The 18377-nt window shown below is 47.5% G+C and overlaps 1 protein-coding gene across 1 annotated transcript in view; it reads left to right on the top strand.

The window, feature by feature from the left end:
- MPP1 (MAGUK p55 scaffold protein 1) overlaps nucleotides 1-18377 on the top strand; it is a 173320-nt gene that overhangs the window by 127885 nt on the left and 27058 nt on the right. The window contains exon 9 of the mRNA XM_069648977.1: nucleotides 4361-4441. Within this exon, the coding sequence (XP_069505078.1) occupies nucleotides 4361-4441 (81 nt within the window). The remainder of the gene's footprint in view (nucleotides 1-4360; nucleotides 4442-18377) is intronic.

Genomic DNA, 18377 nt, shown 5'->3' with positions numbered 1-18377 from the left:
GCACAGGTGACTTTCCTGTCCCCCTCTCTCTGATGCACAGGAGACTTTCCTGTCCCCCTCTCGCCGATTCACAGGAGACTTTCCAGTCCCCCCACTCTCCGATGCACAGGAGACTTTCCAGTCCCCCCTCCCTCTGATGCACAGGAGACTTTCCTGTCCCCCTCTCTCTGATGCACAGGAACTTTCCAGTCCCCCTCACTCTGATGCACAGGAGACTTTCCTGTCGCCCTCTCTCTGATGCACAGGAAACTTTCCAGTCCCCCTCACTCTGATGCACAGGAAACTTCCCTGTCCCCCTCACTCCGATGCACAGGAAACATTCCAGTCTCCCTCTCGCCGATGCACATGAGACTTTTCTGTCCCCCTTCTCCGATGCACAGGAGACTTTCCAGTCCCCCCTCTCTCTGATGCACTGGAGACTTTCTAGTCCCCCCTCTCTCCGATGCACAGGGGAATTTCCAGTCCCCCCTCTCTCCGATGCACAGGGGAATTTCCAGTCCCCCCTCTCTCTGTTGCACAGTAAACTTGCCAGTCCCCCTCTCCCCAATACACAGGAAACTTGCCAGTCTCTCTTTCTCTGATGCACAGGAGACTTTTCTGTCCCCCTTCTCCGATGCACAGGAGACTTTCCAGTCCCCCCTCTCTCTGATGCACTGGAGACTTTCTAGTCCCCCCTCTCTCCGATGCACAGGGGAATTTCCAGTCCCCCCTCTCTCCGATGCACAAGGGAATTTCCAGTCCCCCCTCTCTCTGTTGCACAGTAAACTTGCCAGTCCCCCTCTCCCCAATACACAGGAAACTTGCCAGTCTTTCTTTCTCTTATGCACAGGAGACTTTCCTGTCCCCCTCTCTATGTTGCACAAGAAACTTGCTAGTCCCCCTCTCTCTGTTGCACAGTAAACTTGCCAGTCCCCCTCTCCCCGATGCACAGGAGGAAACTTGCCAGTCTCTCTTTCTCTGATGCACAGGAGACTTTCCTGTCCCCCTCTCTCCGATGCACAGGTGGTCCCCCTTTCTCCAATGCAAAGGAAACGTACTAGTCCCCCTCTCTCTGTTGCACAGGAAACTTGCCCGTCCCCCTCTCCCCGATGCACAGGAGACTTGCCTGTCCCCCACTCTCTGATGTACAGGAAACTTGGCTGTCCCCCTTTCTCCAATGCACAGGAAACTTGCCAGTCCATCTCTCCCCAATGCACGGGAGACTTTCCTGTCCCCCTCTCTCCGATGCACAAGACACTTGCCAGTCCCCCTCTCTCTGATGCACGGGAGACTTGCCTGTCCCCCTCTCTCTGATGCACAGGAGGGTTGCCTTTGATCAGGCCGCCCCATCTCACCTTATTTCTGTCCTGGGGTTTTACCTATGCTCAAAATGCTATCTTCTCTCCAACACAGAAGTGTTTCGCCTCTAGCATTCGAGATTCTCCCCTCTCAACTCCTCCCGGTAGACTCCCTTGCATCCTGGGATACTCTCATTTTAGCCTTCAAGCACTACCTCTTACCTTCATGCTGGAGGAGACTCACTGCTTGCCTCCAGATGTGAGCTTTCAATGTTTCCTCTTTGCCATAAGAACGTAAATGCTACATTCGAGTATGTTCGTCCTGAATTACCACAAGGAATCATTGCAGTGTGTTCGCCCTGAATTACCACAAGGAATCATTGCAGTGTGTTCGTCCTGAATTACCACAAGGAATCATTGCAGTGTGTTCATCCTGAATAACCAATCATTGCAGTGTGTTCATCCTGAATAACCAATCATTGCAGTGTGTTCATCCTGAATTACCATAAGGAATCGTTGCAGTGTGTTCATCCTGAATTACCATAAGGAATCATTGCAGTGTGTTCGTCCTGAATTACCATAAGGAATCATTGCAGTGTGTTCGTCCTGAATTACCACAAGGAATCATTGCAGTGTGTTCGTCCTGAATTACCATAAGGAATCATTGCAGTGAGTTCGTCCTGAATTACCACAAGGAATCATTGCAGTGTTTTCATCCTGAATTACCACAAGGAATCATTGCAGTGTGTTCGTCCTGAATTACCACAAGGAATCATTGCAGTGTGTTCATCCTGAATTACCATAAGGAATCATTGCAGTGTGTTCGTCCTGAATTACCATAAGGAATCATTGCAGTGTTTTCATCCTGAATTACCATAAGGAATCATTGCCGTGTGTTCATCCTGAATAACCAATCATTGCAGTGTGTTCATCCTGAATAACCAATCATTGCAGTGTGTTCATCCTGAATAACCAATCATTGCAGTGTGTTTGTCCTGAATTACCATAAGGAATCATTGCAGTGTGTTCATCCTGAATTACCAATCATTGCAGTGTGTTCATCCTGAATAACCAATCATTGCAGTGTGTTTGTCCTGAATTACCATAAGGAATCATTGCAGTGTGTTCATCCTGAATAACCAATCATTGCAATGTGTTCATCCTGAATAACCAATCATTGCAGTGAGTTTGTCCTGAATTACCATAAGGAATCATTGCAGTGTTTTCATCCTGAATTACCATAAGGAATCATTGCAGTGTGTTCATCCTGAATAACCAATCATTGCAGTGTGTTCATCCTGAATAACCAATCATTGCAGTGAGTTTGTCCTGAATTACCATAAGGAATCATTGCAGTGAGTTCGTCCTGAATTACCATAAGGAATCATTGCAGTGAGTTCATCCTGAATAACCAATCATTGCAGTGTGTTCACCCTGAATAACCAATCATTGCAGTGTGTTTGTCCTGAATTACCATAAGGAATCATTGCAGTGTTTTCATCCTGAATAACCAACCATTGCAATGTGTTCATCCTGAATAACCAATCATTGCAGTGTGTTCATCCTGAATTACCATAAGGAATCATTCCAGTGTTTCCATCCTGAATTACCATAAGGAATCATTGCAGTGTGTTCATCCTGAATAACCAATCATTGCAGTGTGTTCATCCTGAATAACCAATCATTGCAGTGCGTTTGTCCTGAATTACCATAACCAATCATTGCAGTGTGTTCATCCTGAATAACCAATCATTGCAGTGTGTTTGTCTTGAATTACCATAAGGAATCATTGCAGTGTGTTCATCCTGAATAACCAATCATTGCAATGTGTTCATCCTGAATAACCAATCATTGCAGTGAGTTTGTCCTGAATTACCATAAGGAATCATTGCAGTGTTTTCATCCTGAATTACCATAAGGAATCATTGCAGTGTGTTCATCCTGAATAACCAATCATTGCAGTGAGTTTGTCCTGAATTACCATAAGGAATCATTGCAGTGAGTTCGTCCTGAATTACCATAAGGAATCATTGCAGTGAGTTCATCCTGAATAACCAATCATTGCAGTGTGTTCACCCTGAATAACCAATCATTGCCGTGTGTTTGTCCTGAATTACCATAAGGAATCATTGCAGTATGTTCATCCTGAATAACCAATCATTGCAGTGTGTTCATCCTGAATAACCAATCATTGCCGTGTGTTCATCCTGAATAACCAATCATTGCAGTGTGTTCGTGAATAACCAATCATTGCCGTGTGTTCATCCTGAATAACCAATCATTGCAGGGTGTTCATCCTGAATAACCAATCATTGCCATGTGTTCATCCTGAATAACCAATCATTGCAGTGTGTTCATCCTGAATAACCAATCATTGCAGTGTGTTTGTCATGAATTACCATGAGGATTCATTGCAGGCTCTGCAAAGTTCTCCTGTTGCTTCTACAATGTTTTCTCCAGAAAATCTGTTTGAGGAGACCCTCGCAACCCCTCTACAACCCCTCTACCTTAATATATACCTAAATCTAAACCTAACCCCCAATCTACTTTTGCGGCGTAATGTGCAAAAAAAACCTCACAGAAATGGGCCTGTGAGCAAATGTGCTAGTACCCCATCAATTAAGCTTAAAAGTCTCCTCTAGATTGTGAGCCCCCCCCTGATTGCCTCTAATCGCTGTCAAGTCATCTCTTGGCCACTCCGGAGCTCTTGCCTTTGCTTTGAGCCTCACTTTACACCTGTTCCCCAGGGGTCCTCATCTCAGTGCCTGAGGATACTCTCTGATCACCTCCAGTCTGGTGTCGCTGCTCGTAATGCGTGTTTTCAAAGACTGCTGTTTAAAAGTTTGCATTTTCTTTGTGTGCTTTTGGTCCAACTCAACCAATTACATGTACATATATGTGTATGTGGGGGTACGGGAGTAGTAGGGTGAGGGCCAGGAATTCACAGTGTGACCTGTTGGGGTTGGGTGCACCCCCCCTTCAATAAAAGATATTGTTGAAATCATGACGACCAAAAAGGGATGAAAAAAATGCAGACCTCACCTTGACCAATGAACCTCTAATTCATTTTTGTCGTTGCACAGGTGCAAACGGCGTTGGACGAAGTCACATCAAGAGCGCCCTGCTCAGCAACCATCCGGAGACGTTTTCCTACCCTGCGCCATGTAAGCAGACCCATAAAATAACCGCTCGAACAAGCTTCTCGCAGGGACTTAATCTGCCTCAAGACCCTCAGAGCGTAATTTGAGTTTTTGACTACGTAGTTTACATGGGCTTCAGCATTTAGCGATGCTTCCATGTATATCCCAAGTGTGTTTACCTTGTTCTGAACAAGGATACTAGATCCTTCTGTCAAAACTCTTGTAGATCAACAACTCAGTTTTAGAAGAGTTTAAGCACAGCCCGTTTGGGGACATCCCATCCTTCACAATCCTGTCTACTTGCTTCAGCGATTGCTGATCTATTTCATGGTTCCCACTGAGTTCCAGGATGAGCTGAAAATCATCAGTATAATATGTGTACTGTAAGCCAAGCTCCTCTATCTCCACGCACAACATGTTAAACAATGACAGGGACAGGCGTGCGCCTTGTGGACCCCGTACAGAATCTGAGTAGGCTCTGATGCAGCTGGATTTCCTACCACCGAGAAAAAAGCCCACGCCCTTGATCACCTTCTCCGAGCAGTGACTTGTAACTGCGAACGTATTCAGTAACCTTTTGTGATCAAGTAGATCAAAGGCTGCTGATAAATCTAATGCAATCAGCAGCCCCGTAGCGCTGTTTCTAGGGCTGATAACATCTGAGTAGGAAGATCTAGGAGTGCGCTCTCAGTTCCATAGTTGCTTTGAAACCCAGACTGTCGTGAAGGACTCCTGCGACCTCCATAGGGTGCGGCAACTGAATAGCAGCCATTTTGTCTATTACTTTGAGCAAGAATGGAGGGTTTGTTATGGGCCTGAGTTTAGATGGTTCCTTTGGATCCAGTTTAGTCTTCTTAGATCGGACACAGGGCTGAAGTTAAATAAAGTTTGGAGGTCCTGGCGGTCACCCATCCCATCAATATCCAATGGCCCTCTGGAGACTACTCTTTGCACGTTGAGGATCCAGGCTCCTTCATTAATTCCTTGGTATGGCTCGGTGTCTTATTTGAACCCTTTGCCTGTCTGAATCATGGTTTTGTGTTGGGTCCTTTGAGAGTTGGAGCCCATTTTGTGTGAGTGTTGCATTGCATTATCATTCCTGCATGTTTCTGGAAACATGCCTTGGTGTGTTTGGTGATTTTGCGTGTCTCACATTGCCGCCCTGTAGTGAGACATCTTTCCTTGTGTGACAGGGGGCTTGGCCTCAATATTCTGGGTGCTTGATGTCTTGGTATAACTCCTTTGTATGTCCTTGGGTCAGGAATCATTTCTTTGCCCACCTGGTGTCTTGAAGCGTGTTCCTTGGCATGCCTGGTGTCTGTCAATAGTTCCATTGCTTGGCCATGCCTGGTGTCTGTGAATTATCGTGCAGCATCTTGGAATAATTCCTTGGAATTCCCGGCATTTGGGAATCATTCCTTTCATTCCCAGCGTCTGGTCATCATATCTTTGCTTGTCCGTGCCTGGTGTCTGGGAATTTTGGAAAGCCTTAGTTGCCATGCCTCGTATCTGGTTACCACTCATTTGTTTTTCCAAAGTTTAAGAATAATTTCTCGGAATGCCTATTGGCTGGTACTCATTCCTGGTATTGGCTAGTACTTACTCCTTCGTTGTCCATGCATGCAGTCTAAGGGATTATGAATTTGTGCCTACAGTATCATACCATTTCCTGGCATACCTGGTGTCTGGGAATTATTCCATGGAATCTCTTGTGCCAGGGAATCACTTATTTTTATGGTCAGAGTATGGGAATCATTCTGTTACTTTCCCATGTCTATTGTATGGGAATTAGGAATTTGCCCAGTCAATATCATCATTCCTTGGAATACCCTGTATCTGGATATCATTCCTTTGTACGCTAAGTGTCTTTGTATCATTTATTTTCATGCATATGTCTGGTAATCATTCCTTTTCCTGTCTGTGCCTGGTGTCTGAAAATTAGGAGTTTGCTCCTGCAGTAGCTTAACATGATTCCATGGCATACCTGGTGTCTGTGAAACATTCCTTTTGTGTCTCCTTCGTCTTAGAATGTATTCTTTTGAATGCCCATTACTCATTCCTTTGCTTTCTGTGCCTGGCATCTGGGAATCATGAATTTGCCTATGCAGTACCGTGGAACCATTACTTGGCATGCGCCGTGTTTTGACATCATTCCTTTGTTTGTCCGTTCATGGTGTCTGGAAACTGTTAATTTGGACCTGCAGCACATTGAAATCATTCCTTGGAATGTCTGGTGTCTGGGAATCCTTCCTTGGCATGCCCAGTGGTTGGATAGCATCCCTGTGTGTGTCTGGTGTCTTGGAATCCTTCCTTGGCATGCCCGGTGGTTGGATAGCATCCCTGTGTGTGTCTGGTGTCTTGGAATCCTTCCTTGGCATGCCCGGTGTCTGGATATTATCCCTGTGTGTGTCTGGTGTCTTGGAACCCTTCCTTGGCATGCCCAGTGTCTGGATATCACCCCTTTGTGTGTCTGGTGTCTTGGAACCCTTCCTTGGCATGCCCGGTCGTTGGATAGCATCCCTGTGTGCGTCTGGTGTCTTGGAATCCTTCCTTGGCATGCCCGGTGGTTGGATAGCATCCCTGTGTGTGTCTGGTGTCTTGGAATCCTTCCTTGGCATGCCCGGTGGTTGGATAGCATCCCTGTGTGTGTCTGGTGTCTTGGAATCCTTCCTTGGCATGCCCGGTGTCTGGATATTATCCCTGTGTGTGTCTGGTGTCTTGGAACCCTTACTTGGCATGCCCAGTGTCTGGATATCACCCCTTTGTGTGTCTGGTGTCTTGGAACCCTTCCTTGGCATGCCCAGTGTCTGGGTATCATCCCTGTGTGTTTCTGGTGTCTTGGAATCCTTCCTTTGCATGCCCGGTGTCTGGATATCATCCCTGTGTGTTTCTGTTGTCTTGGAACACTTCCTTGGCATGCCCGGTGTCTGGATAGCATCCCTGTGTGTTTCTGGTGTCTTGGAATCCTTCCTTGGCATGCTCAGTGTCTTGATATCATCCCTTTGTGTGTCTGGTATCTTGGAATCTTTCCTTGGCATGCCTGGTGTCTGGATATCATCCCTTTGTGTGTCAGGTGTTTTGGAATCCTTCCTTGGCATGCCCAGTGTCTCGATACCATCCCTGTGTGTGTATGGTGTCTTGGAACACTTCCTTGGCATGCCCGGTGTCTGGATATCATCCCTGTGTGTTTCTGGTGTCTTGGAATCCTTCCCTGGCATGCCCGGTGTCTTGATATCATCCCTGTGTGTGTCTGGTATCTTGGAATCTTTTCTTGGCATGCCTGGTGTCTGGATATTATCCCTGTGTGTGTCTGGTGTTTTGGAATCCTTCCTTGACATGCCCAGTGTCTGGATATCATCCCTGTGTGTGTATGGTGTCTTGGAATCCTTCCTTGGCATGCCCGGTCGTTGGATAGCATCCCTGTGTGCGTCTGGTGTCTTGGAACCCTTCCTTGGCATGCCCGGTGTCTGGATATTATCCCTGTGTGTGTCTGGTGTCTTGGAACCCTTCCTTGGCATGCCCAGTGTCTGGATATCACCCCTTTGTGTGTCTGGTGTCTTGGGACCCTTCCTTGGCATGCTCAATGTCTGGATATCATCCCTGTGTGTGTCTGGTGTCGTGGAACCCTTCTTGACATGCCCAGTGTCTGGATATCATCCCTGTGTGTGTCTGGTGTCTTGGAACCCATCATTGGCATGCCTGTGTCTGTATATCATCTATATGTGTGTCTGGTGTCTTGGAACCCTTCCTTGGCATGCCTGGTGTCTGGATATCATCCCTGTGTGTTTCTGGTATCTTGGAATATTTCCTTGGCATGCCTGGTGTCTGGATATCATCCCTTTGTGTGTCAGGTGTTTTGGAATCCTTCCTTGGCATGCCCAGTGTCTCGATATCATCCCTGTGTGTGTATGGTGTCTTAGAATCCTTCCTTGGCATGCCCGGTCGTTGGATACCATCCCTGTGTGTGTCTGGTGTCTTGGAACCCTTCCTTGACATGCCCGGTGTCTGGATATTATCCCTGTGTGTGTCTGGTGTCTTGGAACCCTTCATTGGCATGCCCAGTGTCTGGATATCACCCCTTTGTGTGTCTGGTGTCTTGGAACCCTTCATTGGCATGCCTGGTGTCTGTATATCATCTATATGTGTGTCTGGTGTCTTGTAATCCTTCCTTGGCAGGCCCGGTGTCTGGATATCATCTATATGTGTGTCTGGTGTCTTTGAATCCTTCCTTGGAATGCCCGGTGTCTGGATATTATCCCTGTGTGTGTCTGGTGTCTTGGAACCCTTCCTTGGCATGCCCAGTGTCTGGATATCACCCCTTAGTGTGTCTGGTGTCTTGGAACCCTTCTTGACATGCCCAGTGTCTGGATATCATCCCTGTGTGTTTCTGTTGTCTTTGAATCCTTCCTTGGAATGCCCGGTGTCTGGATATTATCCCTGTGTGTTTCTGTTGTCTTGGAACCCTTCCTTGGCATGCCCGGTGTCTGGATATCACCCCTTAGTGTGTCTGGTGTCTTGGAACCCTTCTTGGCATGCCCGGTGTCTGGATATCATCCCTGTGTGTGTCTGGTGCCTTGGAATCCTTCCTTGGCATGCCCGGTCGTTGGATATCATCCCTGTGTGTGTCTGGTATCTTGGAACCCTTCCTTGGCATGCCCGGTGTCTGGATATCATCCCTGTGTGTTTCTGGTGTCTTGGAATCTTTCCTTGGCATGCCTGGTGTCTGGATATCATCCCTTTGTGTGTCAGGTGTTTTGGAATCCTTCCTTGGCATGCCCAGTGTCTGGATATCATCCCTGTGTGTGTATGGTGTCTTGGAACCCTTCCTTGGCATGCCCGGTCGTTGGATATCATCCCTGTGTGTGTCTGGTATCTTGGAACCCTTCCTTGGCATGCCCGGTGTCTGGATATCATCCCTGTGTGTGTCTGGTGTCTTGGAATCCTTCCTTGGCATGCCCGGTGTCTGGATATCATCCCTGTGTGTGTCTGGTGTCTTGGAATCCTTCCTTGGCATGCCCGGTGTCTGTATATCATCTATATGTGTGTCTGGTGTCTTGGAATCCTTCCTTGGCAGGCCCGGTGTCTGGATATCATCTATATGTGTGTCTGGTGTCTTGGAATCCTTCCTTGGCATGCCCGGTGTCTGGATATCATCCCTGTGTGTGTCTGGTGTCTTGGAATCCTTCCTTGGCATGCCCGGTGTCTGGATATCATCCCTGTGTGTGTCTGGTGTCTTGGAATCCTTCCTTGGCATGCCCGGTGGTTGGATAGCATCCCTGTGTGTGTCTGGTGTCTTGGAATCCTTCCTTGGCATGCACAGTGTCTGGATTTCATCCCTGTGTGTGTCTGGTGTCTTGGAATCCTTCCTTGGCATGCCCAGTGTCTGTCTATCATCCCTCCCTCTTGTGTGTCTGGTGTCTTGGAATCCTTCCTTGGCATGCCCAGTGTCTGTCTATCATCCCTCCCTCTTGTGTGTCTGGTGTCTTGGAACCCTTCCTTGGCATGCCCAGTGTCTGGATATCATCCCTGTGTGTGTCTGGTGTCTTGGAATCCTTCCTTGGCATGCCCGGTGTCTGTATATCATCTATATGTGTGTCTGGTGTCTTGGAATCCTTCCTTGGCAGGCCCGGTGTCTGGATATCATCTATATGTGTGTCTGGTGTCTTGGAATCCTTCCTTGGCATGCCCGGTGTCTGGATATCATCCCTGTGTGTGTCTGGTGTCTTGGAATCCTTCCTTGGCATGCCCGGTGTCTGGATATCATCCCTGTGTGTGTCTGGTGTCTTGGAATCCTTCCTTGGCATGCCCGGTGTCTGTATATCATCTATATGTGTGTCTGGTGTCTTGGAATCCTTCCTTGGCATGCCTGGTGTCTGTATATCATCTATATGTGTGTCTGGTGTCTTGGAATCCTTCCTTGGCAGGCCCGGTGTCTGGATATCATCTATATGTGTGTCTGGTGTCTTTGAATCCTTCCTTGGAATGCCCGGTGTCTGGATATTATCCCTGTGTGTGTCTGGTGTCTTGGAACCCTTCCTTGGCATGCCCAGTGTCTGGATATCACCCCTTTGTGTGTCTGGTGTCTTGGAACCCTTCCTGACATGCCCAGTGTCTGGATATCATCCCTGTGTGTTTCTGGTGTCTTGGAATCCTTTCCTTGCATGCTCAGTGTCTTGATATCATCCCTTTGTGTGTCTGGTATCTTGGAATCTTTCCTTGGCATGCCTGGTGTCTGGATATCATCCATTTGTGTGTCAGGTGTTTTGGAATCCTTCCTTGGCATGCCCAGTGTCTCGATATCATCCCTGTGTGTGTATGGTGTCTTGGAATCCTTCCTTGGCATGCCCGGTCGTTGGATACCATCCCTGTGTGTGTCTGGTGTCTTGGAACCCTTCCTTGGCATGCCCGGTGTCTGGATATCATCCCTGTGTGTGTCTGGTGTCTTGGAATCCTTCCTTGGCATGCTCAGTGTCTGGATATTATCCCTGTGTGTGTCTGGTGTCTTGGAACCCTTCCTTGGCATGCCCAGTGTCTGGATATCACCCCTTTGTGTGTCTGGTGTCTTGGAACCCTTCCTTGGCATGCCCAGTGTCTGGATATCATCCCTGTGTGTGTCTGGTGTCTTGGAATCCTTCCTGGACATGCTCGGTGTCTGGATATCATCCCTGTGTGTGTCTGGTGTCTTGGAATCCTTCCTTGGCATGCCCGGTGTCTGGATATCATCCCTGTGTGTATCTGGTGTCTTGGAATCCTTTCTTGGCATGCCCGGTGGTTGGATAGCATCCCTGTGTGTGTCAGGTGTTTTGGAATCCTTCCTTGGCATGCCCAGTGTCTCGATATCATCCCTGTGTGTGTATGGTGTCTTGGAACCCTTCCTTGGCATGCCTGGTGTCTGTATATCATCTATATGTGTGTCTGGTGTCTTTGAATCCTTCCTTGGCATGCCCGGTGTCTGGATATTATCCCTGTGTGTGTCTGGTGTCTTGGAACCCTTCCTTGGCATGCCCAGTGTCTGGATATCACCCCTTTGTGCGTCTGGTGTCTTGGAACCCTTCCTTGGCATGCCCAGTGTCTGGATATCACCCCTTTGTGCGTCTGGTGTCTTGGAACCCTTCCTTGGCATGCCCAGTGTCTGGATATCATCCCTGTGTGTGTCTGGTGTCTTGGAATCCTTCCTGGACATGCTCGGTGTCTGGATATCATCCCTTTGTGTGTCTGGTGTCTTGGAATCCTTTCTTGGCATGCCCGGTGTCTGGATATTATCCCTGTGTGCGTCTGGTGTCTTGGAACCCTTCCTTGGCATGCCCAGTGTCTGGGTATCATCCCTTTGTGTGTCTGGTGTCTTGGAACCCTTCCTTGGCATGCCCAGTGTCTGGATATCATCCCTGTGTGTTTCTGTTGTCTTGGAACACTTCCTTGGCATGCCCGGTGTCTGGATATCATTTCTGTGTGTTTCTGGTGTCTTGGAATCCTTACTTGGCATGCTCAGTGTCTTGATATCATCCCTTTGTGTGTCTGGTATCTTAGAATCTTTCCTTGGCATGCCTGGTGTCTGGATATCATCCCTTTGTGTGTCTGGTGTTTTGGAATCCTTCCTTGGCATGCCCAGTGTCTGTATATCATCTATATGTGTGTCTGGTGTCTTGGAATCCTTCCTTGGCAGGCCCAGTGTCTGGATATCATCTATATGTGTGTCTGGTGTCTTGGAATCCTTCCTTGGCATGCCCGGTGTCTGGATATCATCCCTGTGTGTATCTGGTGTCTTGGAATCCTTTCTTGGCATGCCCAGTGTCTGGATATCACCCCTGTGTGTGTCTGGTGTCTTGGAATCCTTCCTTGGCATGCTCAATGTCTGTATATCATCCCTGTATGTGTGTGTGGTGTCTTGGAATCCTTCCTTGGAATGCCAGGTGTCTGGATATTATCCCTGTGTGTGTCTGGTGTCTTGGAATCCTTCCTTGGCATGCACAGTGTCTGGATTTCATCCCTGTGTGTGTCTGGTGTCTTGGAATCCTTCCTTGGCATGCCCAGTGTCTGTCTATCATCCCTCCCTCCCTCTTGTGTGTCTGGTGTCTTGGAATCCTTCCTTGGAATGCCCGGTGTCTGGATATTATCCCTGTGTGTGTCTGGTGTCTTGGAATCCTTCCTTGGCATGCCCAGTGGTTGGATAGCATCCCTGTGTGTGTCTGGTGTCTTGGAATCCTTCCTTGGCATGCCCGGTGGTTGGATAGCATCCCTGTGTGTGTCTGGTGTCTTGGAACCCTTCCTTGGCATTCCCAGTGTCTGGATATCACCCCTGTGTGTGTCTGGTGTCTTGGAACCCTTCCTTGGCATGCCCAGTGTCTGGATATCATCCCTGTGTATGTCTGGTATCTTGGAATCCTTCCTGGACATGCTTGGTGTCTGGATATCATCCATTTATGTGTCTGGTGCCTTGGAATCCTTCCTTGGCATGCCCAGTGTCTGGATATCATCCCTTTGTGTGTCTGGTGTCTTGGAATCCTTCCTTGGCATGCACAGTGTCTGGATTTCATCCCTGTGTGTGTCTGGTGTCTTGGAATCCTTCCTTGGCATGCCCAGTGTCTGTCTATCATCCCTCCCTCTTGTGTGTCTGGTGTCTTGGAATCCTTTCTGGCATGCCCAGTGTCTGGATATCATCCCTTTGTGTGTCTGGTGTCTTGGAATGCTTCCTTGGCATGCCCGGTGTCTGGATATCATCAATGTGTGTCTGGTATCTTGGAATCCTACCTTGGCATGTCCAGTGTCTGGATATCATCCCTGTGAGTGTCTAAGGTCTTTGAATACTTCCTTGGCATATCCAATGCCTGGGAAGTATCTGTTGGTGTGCACAGTGTCTTGGAATCATTCACTGGCGTGCTGGTTGTTTGGGTGGCATTCCTTTGTGTGTGCAGTGGAATTCTTCCTTGGCATGCCAACTGCCTGGACATCTTTTCTCTTTGTGTCGAGTGCCTTGGAATCTTTCCTTGGCATTGTCGGTAATCTGGATATCATTCCTTTTCTTGTTCCTGCATTGTGTCTGGGAATTGTTAATTTGCCCGTGCTTTGTGTTGTAATCACTCTTTGGCATACCCTGTGTTTAGATATCATTCCTTTGCTGTTTCTGGAAATTGTGAATCTTCCCATGCAGTATCAAGCAATCCTTTATCGGCCTAGCCGATGTCTAGGAATCTTTGCTTTGTCTGTCCAGGGTCTGGGAATCATTTCTGTTCATGCTCAGGACCTGGTAGTCCTCTGCATGACTCTGTCTGACCTTGGAATCATTGCTTTGTATGTCTGGTTCTTTTCAATAATTCCCTTTTCCTGTGTGTAGAATCATTTCTTTGAGTGTCCAGTGTCTTGTTTCCGCCTGTTTCCTCTGCTTCTGCAAACTATGCGGTTGATTGCAATAGGAGTGAAAGTTGTGTGTTCTCCAAGCCTGGGCTGAACTCTCGAGGTCTGATGGATTTACCGTCCTGCCTGTCTGCGCTACACCGAAACCCCCGGAGGCTCTGATTATCTCTGGCAGCCCATGTCAGAGGCCTGGACATGCTCCTTAGTAGAGCAAGACCTTCAATATCCTCTGATTAAAAGTCAGGCAGCACCAGGGTAGCAGAAAGGGGTCTTCTAATGCTTGCTGCTGTCTCTCTGCCTGAGTTCCAATGATTGACATTTGCCTTAAGCAAATATGTCATTAGTACCGGTGGAGGTGATAAATAACGCTTACGATAAGCCTTCACGTGGGTTAAGGTGCATAAAGAAGATAAGGGACAATAAATAGTGTTATTGACCAGTTGGAAGGTCAATAATGAAAACCGCCTTTGGATCAGCGGCACTGTCGTCCGCTCCTCTCTTGTATTTGTATCTGCCCCCTTTATGCCCGCCTCCAGCAGTTCCTCCTGCGCTCATTGCCATGGCCTTGAATGAACTTTGTGTTTAGTGAAAGGTGTCATTGTAGTGCTGTACCACTAAGCATAAGGAACACTCAGAAGAGTCTCATTAGCCGCTGTTCCCAGTCTTGCAATCGTCCTCATTATGTTCAGAGTAGAAAAGCTATTGAGTCACAGGTCTGTGAGGGCAACAGGTGGCACACAAATGGATGTCTGAGGCGGTGAATGAATTAAATACTTATAGATTGGGGCACTGGGAACAAAGTCACCCCAAGTGTTTCCTGTTAGAGTGAGAGCCTTGCAGGATTTTCAAAGGATGACTTCAGGCCTGAAGCTTAGGAGGCTGGTTTCAGTGCAGATGTTTGAAGGGAAAGCAGAAATCTGGGGGTTCTTGGACTCCACTGTGTGTTCCTCTCTCGGAGAAACAGATTTTTGGGGCGATGTGAAGTAGGTTGTTGGCAGGTAAGTGTAATAATGTAACTTCAGGGTTTCTTAAATATACTTTATTACATCGTTACTTTAAGCTACATATAAGGATAACCACTGGGTCCCATCACCCAAGCTTAACTGACCTCGGGTAGAACACTCATACAGCATTCACACATCAACATCCCACATGACATCACGGGGTCTCTCATTCACAAGGAAGCACTTCACAACACATCTTCCTTTCAAATGACGCACAACCATACAACATTCACCAACAAGCACTTCACAACACACCTCCTTCCTTTCCCACACCAACGAAAACATCACAACACATCCCTTTCCTTTTTACAACCACCACTGGCCTGGGAAACACAACACAATACAGGGCACTCATACAGGACATCCACACCATGCATCTTTTTATGGAGAGATGCTACTCTAAAGAAAATAACTCAGGGACGCTATCCCTACTCTGATGCGGGACGCTATGCCTATATTGGTGCGGGGCGCTACCCCTGCTCTGATGAGGGACGCTATCCCCACTCTACTCAGGTACGCCATCCCTATACCGGTCCGGGGCGCTACCCCTACTCTGATGAGGGACGCTATCCCTTACGCTGATGCGGGACGCTATCCCTACTCTGCTGCTGGACGCTATCCCTACTCTGCTGCGGGACGCTATCCCTACTCTGCTGCGGGATGCTATCCCTACTCTGCTGCGGGACGCTATCCCTCCACTGCGGGACACTATCCCTACTCTGCTGCGGGACGCTATCCCTACTCTGCTGCGGGACGCTATCCCTCCACTGCGGGACACTATCCCTACTCTGCTGCGGGATGCTATCCCTACTGTGCTGCTGGATGCTATCCCTACTCATCACTACACTTCACGTTGAAAGGGACGCTATCCCTACACTTCACTTCAGGTTGAAAGGGACACTATGCCTACACTCCACTTCTCATAGAAGGCGCTACCTTCCTATATTGGGAACGCTATCGCTACACTTCATTTAGGATTGGGGTGCTACCTTCCTATATTGTGAACACTATCCCTATACTTCACTGCTGATTGGAGGCACTACCCTCCTCCGTTGGGGATGTTATCCCTACTCTTCACTTCACACTTCACTAAAAAGGAAAGGCGCTACATTCCTCTATTGGGAACGCTATCCCTACACTTTACTTCAACTATCAGACATCCCTACACTTCACTTAGGATTGGGGTGCTACCTTCCTATATTGGGAACACTATCCCTATACTTCACTGCTAATTGGAGGCACTACCCTCCTCCATTGGGGATGTTATCCCTACTCTTCACTTCACACTTCACTAAAAAGGGAAGGCGCTCCCTTCCTCTATTGGGATAGTTATCCCTACACTTTACTTCAACTATCACACTTCTGATATATTTGCACTATCTCACTTCTGGTATATTTGCACTATCTCACTTCTGGTATATTTGCACTTCATACCAACCTTCAACAATGGTGACCCACTTCTAAAATAGGACATTTTGAATTTCGAATATCTTATTACAGTAAAATCTATGAATCTCTAAAAGTCCATGCCGCCTTCTTACAGGCTACTTTTGCTTTATGTGCATACCTCTAAACTTCTATAAGTGCATTTTGCACTAGATAACATAACCCTGAAATGCCTCAACAGGTTACTTCTAGCCCACTCAGGCTCTCTTTCTTGCAACTTCAGGCATGCATCATGCTTCTCCAACTTTCTCACGTAAGACACTAACTGTGTTCTACAAAGTACATAAAAGTCCATTTATAGCTGCAAATGCTCAAAGGGTTGGGCTTCAATCAGTACATTTTAAACTTCAATACGTGTAGACCCCATATGCAGAGTCCCACTATCATTTGCTTCCTCATAAGAATACGGTAACTTCTTGCATTAACGTAGCCTTAACTTAATAACGTGACTCTACTGAAATACAAATCATCCGTAAAGTTCATAACTTTAAAGGATACATGCATATGATGACGCTTCATATAATGGCGCTACTTCTTCATGCCCATCACTTCTTTTAGTCTGGCCTGAGAAAGTTTGGGGAAGTTATACTGCATCAAATCCCCCAAAGTCATGTGGTTTCACTGCTCTCAATAGCACTTCTGCCAAAAAAAATCAATCATTTCTCATTGCTCAAAGGTCCTTCCCACTTATTTCTTCCTCCCTTCACTATGGGAACGTCATTGGGCTCAACATTGCAGTGACTTCTTCACACCTTTAGTTACCACGCTGCATCTGCTTTCCCAAATCTTCCTTTTGGGGACCTTCTTCCTCACTTTAGTTCTCCCTTCGCTTTGCTTCTACTTCTGTTCTTTGAAGCCTGCTTCTGCTTCAAGATATCACAGCGCAGGTGCTTATCTTCATCACGCAGCACCCTGGGGCCCATGCTGGGGTTTTCTCCACTTTACAACCCCCTGGACACTGCCCTTTGGAGCCTGCTTTAGCTTCACAATATCACAGCGCAGGTACTTATCTTCATAACACTGCACTCTGCCTCTGCTTCACACTTCATACATTTGGGGCCTGCTTCGCTATTGGGACTTCACTTCCCCAGTCACTTTGCTGCAGCTTCTACTTCAAGCTTCAACATTTCTCCTTGGGGCCTGCTTTACTATTTGGGACTTCACTTCAAGACTTAAATCCTCTGCTTCTGCACTGGGCTGCCCCTTCTTCTTTATTTGTGCCCTGGGCCTGTGCGGGGGCTTTCTTTACTTCTCAATCCCTTTGCTTTTGTGCTGGATGCCCCTTCCTCTTTACCTGTGCCCTGGGCCTGCGATGGGGCTTTCCTTACTTCTATGCCCCTTGCACTCTGCACCCCTGGGTGATGGGACTTAATTCTTATTGTTGGGGCAGTGGTTCCTTGCCTTCCTCTGCTGCTCCACCCTCAGCAGTCTTCTTCTTTGCGCAGGACCTTTGTTTCAGTAATCCCCGTCGCCAGTGTAATAATGTGACTTCAGGGCTCTTCTTCGGCTTCTTACATATATTTTATTACATAGTTACATTAAGCTACATATAAGGATAACCACTGGGTCCCATCACCCAGGCTTAACTGACCTCAGGTAGAACACTCATACAGCATTCACACATCAACTTCCCACATGACATCTCAGGGTCTCTCATTCACAAGCAAGCACTTCACAACACATCTCCTTCCTTTCCAATGACGTACAACCACACAACATTCACCAACAAGCCCTTCACAACAGTAAGCTCGGGGGATGTCGCGACGTGAAGGCTATATTTTGTTGCCTGTGTGTTCATGGTCCTTTCCATGGATGCATTTTTATGTGAGACGGCAGAGAGTACAGAAACCAGTTGGTAAGGGTATGTATGGAGCAGTGGGAAGTAGAAAATGATAACCGGGGGTTCCTGTGCCTTCAGTCCTTTTCAGCTGGGGGTAGTCAGGTCTACGAGGAGCTGTGTGTTCGAAAGGAAGGCGATAAGGACAGAGAATGGCCTGAATCTGGAGGCAGTGCAGGGAACTTGAGTGATAATGAATCGGTGATCCAAAGATTCAGTTGGGGGTATATATCGGGAGATGGTCCATGCTAAGTTGGCAGGAAAGTCCTACAGATGTATCTGAATTCCAGACAATGAATGTGTAGAGGTATCTGCAGTGAAG

This window comes from Ambystoma mexicanum, chromosome 2q, assembly GCF_040938575.1.
Source record: "Ambystoma mexicanum isolate Mex_15411 chromosome 2q, UKY_AmexF1_1, whole genome shotgun sequence".
In the NCBI taxonomy this organism is placed as follows: Eukaryota; Metazoa; Chordata; class Amphibia; order Caudata; family Ambystomatidae; genus Ambystoma; species Ambystoma mexicanum.
Note: the sequence above shows the minus strand (reverse complement) of the source record. Positions and strands in the feature narration are given on the sequence as shown.